This window comes from Thamnophis elegans, chromosome 7 (genome assembly GCF_009769535.1).
Source record: "Thamnophis elegans isolate rThaEle1 chromosome 7, rThaEle1.pri, whole genome shotgun sequence".
Taxonomy (NCBI): Eukaryota; Metazoa; Chordata; class Lepidosauria; order Squamata; family Colubridae; genus Thamnophis; species Thamnophis elegans.
Genome location: NC_045547.1, coordinates 4,005,106 through 4,017,605, shown reverse-complemented (window position 1 = coordinate 4,017,605; position 12,500 = coordinate 4,005,106). Strand labels below are relative to the sequence as shown.

The window sequence follows — 12,500 nt, the reverse complement described above, 5'->3', positions numbered from 1 at the left end:
TCTGGTTCTGGAGAACCAGTAACAAATATTTTGAGTAGTTCGGAGAACCACCAAATGCCACCTCTGGCTGGCCCCAGAGTGGAGTGGGAGTGGAGATTTTGCAAGATAGATAGCCAGATAGAGGCTTCTGGAATTCTCAGAGGCGATGGTGGTAGTAAGTGGTGGGATTCAAATAATTTAACAACCGGTTCTCTGCCCTAATGACCAGCTGGGTAGGTGTGGCTCGATGGCCATGTGACTGGGTGGGCGCAGCCAACTCAACGTCACTCACATCGATGGGCACTTCATGTTGGCTGTTACAATGTTGGTCTGTTGTTCATAAGGCCCCCCTCATCCGGGACTTGATAACTGATGAGGGCGCAGACCTGGCATGTATTACTGAAACATGGCTGGGCCCTGAGGGAGGAGTCCCCCTCGTCGAGATGTGCCCAGCCGGATTTCAGGTGCTACACCAGCCGAGAGCCCAGGGAAGGGGTGGCGGTGTGGCTATTGTAGTCCGGGAGTCTTTAGTACCTCGTAGGATCCCTGCTCCGGAGCTTGTCGGGTGTGAGTCCCTGCTAGTGAAGCTGGACCTCAAGGGTCAAGTGGGTTTGCTGCTTACGTACCTGCCTCCCAACTACGTTGCAGCAGCCCTCCCCTCGCTCCTCGAGTCAGTAGCCGAGCTAGCGGTTGAGTTCCCTAGACTTATAGTTCTGGGGGACTTTAACTTGCCTTCGCTCGGTGAACACTCTGATGGAGCGCAGGAGTTCATGGCTTCCATGACAGCCATGGGCTTGACTCAAGTAATTCGAGGCCCAACTCACTCAGCGGGTCACACGCTTGACCTCGTATTCCTCTCGGAGCAGTGGAGTTACGATCTTGGTCTGAGGGGTAATGAGATCATACCCCTGTCGTGGTCAGACCACTACCTACTGAGGCTAGACTTCCGGAGGCCAAACCTCCACCGTAGGGAGGAGGAACCGACCAGCTGGTTCCGCCCCAAGCGACTGATGGATCCTGTTAGGTTCCAGACGGAGCTTGGGGTTATTCCTGATACCCTCGCCCACAGTTCGGCGGAGACTCTCGTCGCTGCCTGGCACTCGGCAGCTTCGGAGTCTCTCGACCGGATTGCGCCGCTACGGCCCCTCCGGGTCAGCGGCCCCCGGAGGCCTCCTTGGTTTACTGAGGAGCTCCGGGAGGTAAAGCGCCGGAGGAGACGCCTAGAGCACTCGTGGAGGTCCGATAGGTCCGAGTCGAAACGGGCACTTTTGACAGCATGCACCAAGGAGTATATTCGGACCCTAAGAACAACAAAAAGAACATACATTGCCTCCTTGGTAGCGTCCGCCGAGTCCCGCCCAGCCGCCCTGTTTAGGATAACCCGCTCCCTCCTAAATAGGAGGGAGACGGGGGACTCCTTACAGGGTAAGGCTGAGGAATATGTCCAGTTCTTGGCAGACAAAGTTGCCCGGTTTCGAGCGGACCTGGACTCCACCCCAGTAGATCCAGCCGAGACACAAGGAGAAAACTTGGCAAACCATCTCTGGGTTGAGTTTCAGGAAGTTGCCTCTGGGGATGTGGACAAGGCTATGCGAGCTGTGAGTGCCTCCACCTGCATACTGGACCCGTGTCCCTCCTGGCTGGTTGCCAACAGCAGTGAGGTGACACGAGGCTGGATCCAGGCGGTTGTTACCGCTTCTCTTCGGGAGGGGTACTTTCCCACCGCGCTTAAGACAGCGGTGGTGAGACCCCTCCTGAAGAAGCCGTCTCTGGATCCAGCTATTCTTAATAACTATCGTCCAGTCTCCAACCTTCCCTTTGTAGGGAAGGTTGTTGAGAAGGTGGTGGCTCTTCAGCTTCAGCGTACCTTGGAGGAAGCTAACTATCTTGACCCCTTCCAGTCTGGCTTCAGACCCGGTTACAGCACAGAAACCGCTTTGCTCGCAGTGACTGATGATCTCTGGAGAGCTAGGGATGGAGGCCATGCTTCCATCCTAGTTCTCCTGGACCTCTCAGCGGCTTTCGATACCATCGACCATGGTATCCTTCTGCGACGACTGCGGGAGATAGGGGTGGGCGGCACTGTCTTGCAGTGGTTCTCCTCCTATCTCTCGGACAGGTCGCAGTCGGTGTTAGTGGGGGGGCAGAGATCGTCCCTGAGGCCCCTAACCTATGGGGTGCCGCAGGGGTCGGTCCTATCCCCCCTACTATTTAACATTTACATGAAACCGCTGGGCGAGATCATCCGAAGGCACGGGATAAAATATCACCAATATGCGGACGATACACAGTTGTATCTGTCCGCCCCGTGCCAACTCAATGAAGCGGTGGACGTGATGAACCGGGGACTGGAAGCCGTTAAAGACTGGATGAGAGCGAACAAGCTGATACTCAACCCAGACAAGACCGAGTGGCTGTTGTGTTTCCCTCCCAAAAATTTGACCACCATACCATCACTCAGGCTGGGGGGACAAAATTTAAACCCCTCAGAAAGGGCCCGCAACTTGGGAGTCCTCCTGGATTCACAGCTAACTTTTGACTACCATCTCTCAGCTGTGACCAGGGGGGCATTTGCCCAGGTTCGCCTGGTGCGCCAGTTGCGGCCCTACCTGAATCGGGAGGCCCTCACAACAGTCACTCGAGCCCTTGTGATCTCTAGGCTGGAATACTGTAATGTGCTCTACATGGGGCTGCCCTTGAAGAGCATCCGAAGACTTCAGCTAGTCCAGAATGCGGCCGCGCAAGTGATCGTGGGCGCACCACGGTTCGCCCACATAACACCGATCCTCCGTGAGCTGCACTGGCTACCTGTTGGTCCCCGGGTGCACTTCAAGGTCTTACTCACCACCTATAAAGCGCTCCATGGTAGTGGATCTGGCTATTTGAGAGACCGCCTTCTGCCAATTACCTCCCTGCGTCCCATCCGATCGCATAGAGTTGGCCTCCTCCGTATTCCATCCGCCAGTCAGTGCCGACTGGCGACTACTCGGAGGAGAGCCTTCTCTGTTGCGGCTCCGACACTATGGAACAATCTCCCCGTGGAGATTCGTACCCTCACCACCGTCCAGGCCTTCCGCACAGCCCTCAAGAACTGGCTAACCCGTCAGGCCTGGGGATAATCTTATTTCGCCCCTCCCGAATGCTGAGTGAATGTTGAGTTTTATTGTCTAATTTACTTTGTGCACATTTCTTTTTTTGTATTGTCCTACACTCCCCTTCCTTTTTTGATTGTAAGCCGCCCTGAGTCCCCTCAGGGAAAAGGGCGGCCTATAAATAAACTACAAACAAACAAACAAACAAACAAATACAATGTCACAAGGGTTAACCGGAAAGGCAGTTTCTGCAAGCAGGGCAATAAAGATGAGGCTAGAAACCACACCAGAATGTTTCTTTCTTTCCTTCCTTCCTTCCTTCCTTCCTTCCTTCCTTCCTTCCTTCCTTCCTTCCTTCCTTCCTTCCTTCCTTCCTTCCTTCCTTCTTGCCTGCTTGCCTGCCTGCCTGCCTGCCTGCCTGCCTGCCTGCCTGCCTTACAGGATTAGCCCTGTAAAGTGGGAAAAAAACAAAAAGAGATTTCTTCCAACAACAGGTTCCCCTGAATAGGTGCGAACCGGCTGAATCTCGCCACTGGTGGCAGCATCTGCTCTCTAACTACTTAGAAAGTTAACAACCGGTTCTCCTGAATAGGTGCGAACCGGCTGAATCCCACCACTGGTGGCAGCATCTGCTCTCTAACTCCTTAGAAAGTTAACAACCGGTTCTCCTGAATAGGTGCGAACCGGCTGAATCCCCCACTGGTGGCAGCATCTGCTCTCTAACTCCTTAGAAAGTTAACAACCGGTTCTCCTGAATAGGTGCGAACTGGCTAAATCCCACCACTGGTGGCAGCACCTGGTCTCTAACTCCTTAGAAAGTTAACAACCGGTTCTCCTGAATAGGTGCGAACCGGCTGAATCCCACCACTGGTGGCAGCATCTGCTCTCTAACTGCTTAGAAAGTTAACAACCGGTTCTCCTGAATAGGTGCGAACCGGCTGAATCCCACCACTGGTGGCAGCATCTGCTCTCTAACTGCTTAGAAAGTTAACAACCGGTTCTCCTGAATAGGTGCGAACCGGCTGAATCCCACCACTGGTGGCAGCATCTGCTCTCTAACTGCTTAGAAAGTTAACAACCGGTTCTCCTGAATAGGTGCGAACCGGCTGAATCCCGCCACTGGTGGCAGCACCTGGTCTCTATGGCTTCCTTCCCTGCCAAGACTCCAAGCTCATCAGCCTTTTCACCCCTCCCCCCTCATCTAGGTGGAATGAGGACAGAGGACTGAAAACAGCCACCCAACGAGGCCCCGGATGACTGAGACAGGAGACCGGCACCCGTCCTCCAAAGGCAATTTTAATTCTAGGACTTCAGTAATCTCCAAACAGCAATGCTTGGCTTTCCAAGTCCCTTTGGGGGATGCATGAAGATAAGGGAGTGTGGAGTGGTGGGCCAGCATCTGCTGACTTTGCCTTCTGCCTGTGCCTCTTCTTCTTCTTCTTCCCCTGAGTGGGCCGCTGGGCGCAGTCCAAAGTCCTGAGACACTTACAACAGCTGATCCTATCAATAGTTTCTGTTGCAAGGCTGGAATGGATCGGGTTGGCGTCAGTGGTGGGTTGCTGGAGATACGCCCCGGTACGGAGCACCAGATACCGTTCCAGTATGGTGCTCCAGAGGGCCCGCCCACCTGCCCACGCTCCTTACTGGTGTTTAAAAGGCTTCTGCACGTCCTCGCAGGTGCATGGCGCGTACAGCGCCTGCGTGATGCTCCGCGGAGCAGCTGGAGCATCGCGGAGGTCTAAGATGCATGTGCGCGCTGCGCGCATCCCTGAGGACACCGCTGGCCCCATTCCAACCGTACCGGTTGGAACAGGATTTGCAACTCACCCCTGGTTGGAGTCCAACCCGGGGAGCTTTCCTTTCAAATGCATGCAATCCATGATGAATTCATTCATCCTAATGACTACAACAGTTCAGTTAGTGGCCGCTTGAAGTTACAACAGCACTGAAAAAAAGTGACTGATGACCTTATGATCTCCTGGTGATTGGCCGAAAATCACCAGTTTAGGTTTTCATGCCTAAAGCGGAACTAAAACTCACCGCCTCCTGGTGTTTGGTTCAAAGTCATCCAAGTGGCTTTCATGCTTATGGCAGGACTAGAACTCACCATCTCCTGGTGATTGGCCCAAGGTCACCAGCTGTTTTTCCATGTCTAAGGCAGAACTAGAACTCACCATCTCCTGGTGATTGGCCCAAAGTCACCAGCTGGCTTTCATACCTAAAGCAGGACTAGAACTCACCATCTCCTGGTGATTGGCCCAAAGTCGCCAGCTGGCTTTCATACCTAAAGCAGGACTAGAACTCACCATCTCCTGGTGATTGGTCCAAAGTCATCCAGCTGGCTTTCATGCTTAAGGCAGGACCAAAACTCACCATCTCCTGGGAATTTGCCGAAATTCACCCAGCTGCTTTCATGACTAAGGTGGGACTAGGACTAGAATTCACAGTCTCCTGGTTTCGATACCAGCACTTTCTCCACTACGCCAAACTGACAGTCTTTAATTTGCTGGACAGGTGCCTATTACCGCTTTCTGTCCATTGCTTCCTCTGTATTGCTTTTTAAACCTTGCAATAAAATTACGTTAGACCAACAAAGGGGTCGTTTGAAACCCCAAACCCCTTGACCCCCCGCCCTTCCCTGCAGACATTCCTGGACAATTTACCATCTCGTAACTAAATAGAAGTCAGAATATTCATTCCAGGCCTAAAGATTTTCCTGGCTTTCTTTGGCAAGAAACATCAAAAGCCATTTCTCTTTCATTAAATTGATTGAAAACGGCCGGGGGGAAAATTGCCGTCTTTTTTCCGCGCTGCTCTGGGGTGAGCCCACAAACCGAGTTGGCAGACTATGATAGCCAATAATAGCAAATGCATGTTTTCTTTGTGGCTTAGTACCGTGCAGGAAGGGACGCGGAGGCTCAGGGGCTGAGACGCTTGAGCTTGTCGATCAGAAAGGTCGGCCGTTCGGCGGTTCGAATCCCTGGCGCCGCGTAGCGGAGTGAGCTCCCGTGACTTGTCCCGGCTTCTGCCAACCTAGCAGTTTGAAAGCAGGTAAAAAATGCAAGTAGAAAAATAGGAACCACATTTGGTGGGAAGGGAACAGCCTTCCATGCACCTTCGGCATTGAGTCCTGCCAGCCACATGACCACAGAGATGTCTTTGGACAGTGCTGGCTCTTCGGCTTTGAAACGGAGATGAGCACCGCCCCCTAGAGTCAGGAACGACTAGCACATATGTGCAAAGGGAACCTTTACCGTGTAGGAACTCAATGCCAGCGGTCTGAAAAAATCCTGACTATTTTGCATGTACAGATTTAGATATTCCTCAATAGTCCTTGATTGACAGCCCTTCCTTTGTTTAGTGAATTATTCAAAGTTACAAAGGACTGAAAAAAGTGACTTAGAACCAGTCCTTGCACTTATGACCGCTGTAGCATCCCCACAATCATGTGATTAAAATTTGGGCACTTGACAACTGGGCTGTAGTTACCATCGTTGTGGTGGCCGAGGGCCATGGGCAAACTTCCCAGCCAGCTTTCGACAAGCAAAGTAATGGGAGAAGCCAGATTTGCTTAACGACTCTCTGATTCGCTTAGCAACTGTCAGGCGTGAAGGATCTGTCCCACACCTTAAGTTCTACTTACGGTGATTTATTGCTCTTGCCTAGGAGCAAGAATCGAGTCAATTAACGGCAGCCACTAAATTGGTGCTATATCACAGTTAACCGAATTCAGGCGGGATTGGATTGGGACCATTTGTGGGAACGTAATGAGTCCAGGCTGATTCCTCTCTTAACTCCACCCCAAGACTCTGCCTCTCCATCTCCAACATCATTCACTTAATAGCCATGGCAAAAAAGTGCATAAAATTGGATTAATTGTGGTCATATGTTGAGGATAATATGATTCCTTCCTTCCTTCCTTCCTTCCTTCCTTCCTTCCTTCCTTCCTGCCTGCCTGCCTGCCTGCCTTTCTCTTTCTTTTTCTTTCTTTTTTCCTTTCTTCCTTCTCTCTCCTTCCTTCCTGTCTCAATCCTTCTTCTTTCTTTCTTTCTTTCTTTCTTTCTTTCCTTCTTTCTTTCTTTTCTTTCCCCTCTCCCTTCCTTCCTTTCTCCCTCTTCCTTCTTTCCTTTCTTCCTTTTCTCTCCTTCCTTCCTTCCTGCAACTGCCTTCTTCCTTCCTTCTCTCTCCTTCCATCCTCAGTCTCTTTTCTTTCTTTCTTTTCTTTCCTCTCTCCCTTCTTTCCTTTCTCCCTCTTCCTTTTTCTCTCCTTCTTCCCCTATCTCTCCTTCTTTCCTTTTCTCTCCTTCCTTCCTTCCTGCACCTAACTTCCTTCCTTCCTTCTCTCTCCTTCCTTCCTATCTCCCTCTTTCTTCTTTCTTTCTTCTTTCTTTCTTTTCTTTCCTCTCTCCCTTCCTTCCTTTCTCCCTCTTCCTTCTTTCCTTTCTTCCTTTTCTCACCTTTTCTTCCTTCCTGCACCTGCCTTCTTCCTTCCTTCTCTCTCCTTCCATCCTCATTCTTTCTCCTTTCTTTCTTTGTTTCCCCTTTCCCTTCCTTCCTTCCTTTTCTCTCCTTCTTTCCTCTTCTCTCCTTCTTTCCTCTTCTCTCCTTCCTTCCTGCCCCTTCTTTCCTTCCCTCCCTCCTTCCTTCCTTTTTCTAGAGTTTTTATTATGCTGCCCTCTAAGATGACTGGGAACCTTCCATCCTATTCTACAATCCTACGACCACCTGCCATTCGTTCAACAAAACACAGTTATGCATTCTCTCCTTGGCTTAATGCCTTCGCTCAGCTCTTGGCATAAAAGGAGAATTTTGATAGCTGGACAAAACCCCTTGATATCAAAGCTGCATCTAAAATCTAAAACCATCTCCCAGTCCTGTGTCTGTTTGTCTGTCTACTATTGTGGAACAGGTATGAACGCACCCAGAGACCTTGGCTTCAAAAACCTGCAACTCCATCGCTCCGAGGCTTCGTCCGAGCTCCAGCTTCCAAAGATGTTTTCTGACCTTTAGGGGAAGCAAAATCCCAGCATTCTGAACAAGCGGAGAATATCCAAGGAGGCCCCATCTGATTAGCCCCCTCCTCCATGCAAAGCCCATCTCGAGCGGATTCCCAAAGCCGACCGACCGCTGACTCCAATCGATTCGTGTCCCCCCCCCCATTCCTCCCTCCCCCGGCCCAGCTCCATCACAAGTGGTTTTCCCCGGTAATTATATGAGTTTATTATTCCGAGGGGCCAGGTTACACTCCAAATTCAGAGGTCAAACGGGGTCAGCCAAGCAATCAGTTCCACATTTTGCTAAGCGGCGGGGGGGGGGGGGAGCCCCTGGCAATTTGCCACTGCCAAATCCGGTTAAGGGTCAAAAGCGAAGGCTGGGGATGGAGGGCAGGAAGGCAGTGCTGGTGTTATTTACTTAAGAAAGGAGAAAGGTGCAACGGATTGAGTGTGGGGGGGGGGGAACCAGGGAGAACGCGAGATCATTTTTCATCCCATTTTCCTTGGACGAAGCTTGGAATAAAGCATCTAAAGCAATGGTGGAACTTTAAGACTTCAATTCCCAGAATTCCCCCAGGCGCCACAAGTCTTAAAGTTCCCAAGTTTGGACACCTCTGACCTAATGCCATGCTTCTCAACCTTGGCAACTTTAAGATGGATGGAGTACGACTCCCAGAATTCCCCAGCCGGCTAAGCAAAAAGACTGGAATAGGTGCTTGCCAGGAGTTAACACACAGATAAGCAGGGATTAACACCAGACAAACAATCAAGCAAGAAGCAAGAAGCCAATCAAGGAATGATCAGAAGGGGGTGGGGGAACCACTCCCTCCCACACTGATGGGACAAGCCATGTGTATATAAACAAAAAAGCAAACTCTACTCCCTTCTAGCATTGAAGATGTTACAGTATCTAGCTGTATCTAATCCCCAGATAAACGGGGATTAACACCAGACAAATAATCAAGCAGTCAACAAGAACCCAACCAAGGAATTACCACGGAGGAAACATTGCTCCCACCCATTCTGATAGAGCAAGCCACTTGTATATAAATAGAGAGCACTCCCCACTCGCTTCTAGCACTGATGACATTATCTAGTTGGGTTGTGAAACATCTGCAAGAAAACAACCAAGGTCAGAGCGACAAGGTACCAAGGACCCCACACTTCTGTTCTTTCTCTTTCTCCTCCTCCTCTTTCCCCTTCATTTCTTCTCCTGCCCTCTTCCACTTCCTCTTCCCCTTCCCCTTCTCTACCTCCTCCTTCACTTCTCAAACCACATTGATGTTATCTAGGCATCTACAAGGGGAAAAAAAACAAGATCAGAGATCACTAAAGATCTCACAACTGTCCTTCTTCTCCTCCTCTGCACAAACCTCCTCCTAGCACTGACAACGTTACCTAGTTGGGTGATGAAACGTCTGCAAGAAAACAACCAAGCTTAGAGAGCACCAGGGATGTCGCAGTTCTCCTCCTCCTCTCCACAAACTCCACTCCCTTCTAGCACTGACAACATTACCTAGTTGGGTCATGAAACATCTGCAAGAAAACCACCCATCTCAGGCATCAGTTCAATCCTGAGCTACAGATATTCTCTTCTATTGGTCTCACGGCCTCCCAGTCCAAGGATAGCAATAGCAATAGCAGTTAGACTTATATACCGCTTCATAGGGCTTTCAGCCCTCTCTAAGCGGTTTACAGAGTCAGCATATCGCCCCCAACAACAATCCGGGTCCTCATTTTACCCACCTCGGAAGGATGGAAGGCTGAGTCAACCCTGAGCCGGTGAGATTTGAACAGCCGAACTGCAGAACTGCAGTCAGCTGAAGTAGCCTGCAGTGCTGCATTTAAGCACTGCGCCACCTCGGATGGTTGCGTGCTACCTAACTGGGAATCGAGGATGCCACTTCTTTGGATCGCGAGAAGCTGTTTCCCTTTCCCGCTTCATCAGAGTCTTGGCTGCTGCCTCTGGACAGCAAAGCGGAGCTAGGAAGCTGCCGCCGATGTCCAGGAAATAGCGCAGGAGAAAGCGCAGCCCAAATTGCAACGGGATTCAAGAGCCGTTTGCTTTCGCAGCTTTAACTTGAAGGTCAACAACCTCCACAGCTCAACAATGAAAGCCCGCTGAGCTTTGAACGCTGGGCGGGGAAGGAGAAACTTGGAAATGTCAAAACATCTGCTAGAAATGACCTTAAAAAGTTTACACCGAGGGTAACGCAGGCTCTTTGGGGAGGGGAGAAATGCAATTTAAAAACTCTTGCCCTGCAGGAAATCCATTGCGCCATCTCAGCCCATATGTTGGTCTCTGAGACTGCAAACAGAATACAGATGGTCCTTGACTTACGACCACAATTCAGACCAACATTTCTGTCGCTAAGAGAGAGAGAGAAAAGGGAGTTAGGAACATTTTCCACACTTTGACTGTTGGGGCATCCCCAAAATTCAGACGCTTGGCAACGGAGTCATATTTATAATTAAAATTCAGATGCTTGGCAATGGACTCATATTTATGACGGTTGTGGCGTCCCCGGAGTCACGAGATCCCCTTTTTGCGACCTTCTGACCAGCAAAGTCAGCAGAGAAGTCAGATTCACGGAACAACTAAACACTTGCAAGGATTAATGGCCAAGGTAAGGAAGGTGTCAGGGTTTCGATGGATGCTCTAATTAAATCATGAGCCTCGAGCCGAGCTTCAAAAGAAACCCAGTCATTTAGTAGGAGCTTCATGTCGGCACATACCCGAGTGAAGCCAGATCTGAGCCCACGTAATTTACAGCCCAATTATGACCCTCTTTTCCTCCTCTCCCCAGGGTGGGTCATCAGTCACAGCTGTTTCATCAGTTTCCCCATCCTCCCTTTCCTATGGCAACTCGAGAGCAGGCCAGGGGTGCTTTGCGAGTTGACAATGGGGGTGTGACAACTGAAAAAAGGTCTCTCTTAACAACAGAAATTTTGGACTCCGTCGTGGTCATAAGTCAAGGACTACCTGTATGAAACTCTTCTGCCTCCTCCGCACACGGCACGCCGACCAGACCAGGTTCTCTCCGTTTAGGAAGCCAAACGCAACCAACGTCGCTCACGCGAATGAAACCAGATCAGGGAAAGCCAGAAAGCTTACCTGCTTCTCCGACATAATGTACAGGTGCTTGTAATCCACCGAAAAAGCCATATCCCTCAGGATCGGTCCCGAATCGGTCACCTGGACTATTTCATACTCCAAAGCTCCTTTGAGGGGGCCATCGATGCGGATCTGGAGAGGCAAAAAGACCAGGGATGAGTTCAAGGAAAATCGCAGTATTTTCTTCTTCTTTTTTTCAAATTTGTCATGAGGTAGGAACACAATATGAAAATAAATTTAGTCAGGCCAACATCTGATGATGGATATGGCAGCAGGAGAAGGAGGAGGAGGAGGAAAAAGAAGAGGAGGAGGGAAAGGAGGAGGAGAAAAATGAGAAAGAAAAAGAGGAAAAAGAAGAAGAGGAGGAGGAGGAAGAAGAGGAAGAGGAGGAGGAAGAGGAGGAAAAAGAAGAGGAGGAGGAGGAGGAGGAAGGAGAGGAAGAAGAAGAAGAGGAGGAAGAAGAAGAGGAAGAGGAGGAAGAGAAAAAAGAAGAAGAAGACGGAAAGGAGGAGGAGAAAAGGGAGGAAGAAAAAGAGGAAAAGGAAGAGGAGGAGGAAGAGGAGGAGGAGGAAGAGGAGGAAGAGGAGGAAAAGAAAAGAAGAGGAGGAGGAGGAGGAAAAGGAGGAAGAAGAAGAAGAGGAAAAGGAAGAGAATGAAGAGGAAGAGGAAAAGGGAGAGGAGGAGGAAGAAGAAGAGGAGGAGGAAGAAGAGGAAGGAGAAGGAGGAGGAGGAGGAGGAGGAGGAGGAGAAGGAGAAGGAGAAGGAGAAGGAGAAGGAGAAGTAGAAGAAGAAGAAGAAGAAGAAGAAGAAGAAGAAGAAGAAGAAGAAGAAGAAGAAGAAGAAGAAAGGGGAAATTTAGGGGAAAGGGATGAAAAAAGCATTCAAACTTTTTTTTCAGCGCCATAAACTTAAAAAATAAAACTAGTCTCAACTTTTTACTTTATCAATATATTAGTCGTTGCTCTGGTGACAGAGTGATTTAGTGAGCAAAATCCAAAGTCAATATTTCATTGGTTTTTTTATTGTCTTGACCACAAAGTCCATAAATGGTTATCTAAATAAAAACAACAATCACAGTGTTTTCATCTTCATGTCTACAGGTAGTTCTCGACTTACAACTGTTTGTTTAGTGACCGAAGTTACAACAGCACTCAAAAAAGAGACTTAACGTCCCTTAATATCCCGGAACCCCCACAGTCACGGGATCAAAATTTGGACACCTGGCAACCGGCATGTATTTACGACGGATGCAAATAGTGACCGCACTATGTCCCATTAACATCCATGCAGGTTTCACATAAAGACGGTAACCAGAAAGGG

The 12,500-nt window shown here is 49.8% G+C and overlaps 1 protein-coding gene across 1 annotated transcript in view; it reads right to left on the bottom strand.

Moving 5' to 3' along the window:
• The window catches only part of PLXNA4 (plexin A4), a gene marked incomplete at its 5' end in the record, with an annotated part of 249,592 nt that overhangs the window by 232,727 nt on the left and 4,365 nt on the right, over positions 1 to 12,500 (bottom strand). The window contains one exon of the mRNA XM_032221475.1: positions 11,181 to 11,312. Within this exon, the coding sequence (XP_032077366.1) occupies positions 11,181 to 11,312 (132 nt within the window). The remainder of the gene's footprint in view (positions 1 to 11,180; positions 11,313 to 12,500) is intronic.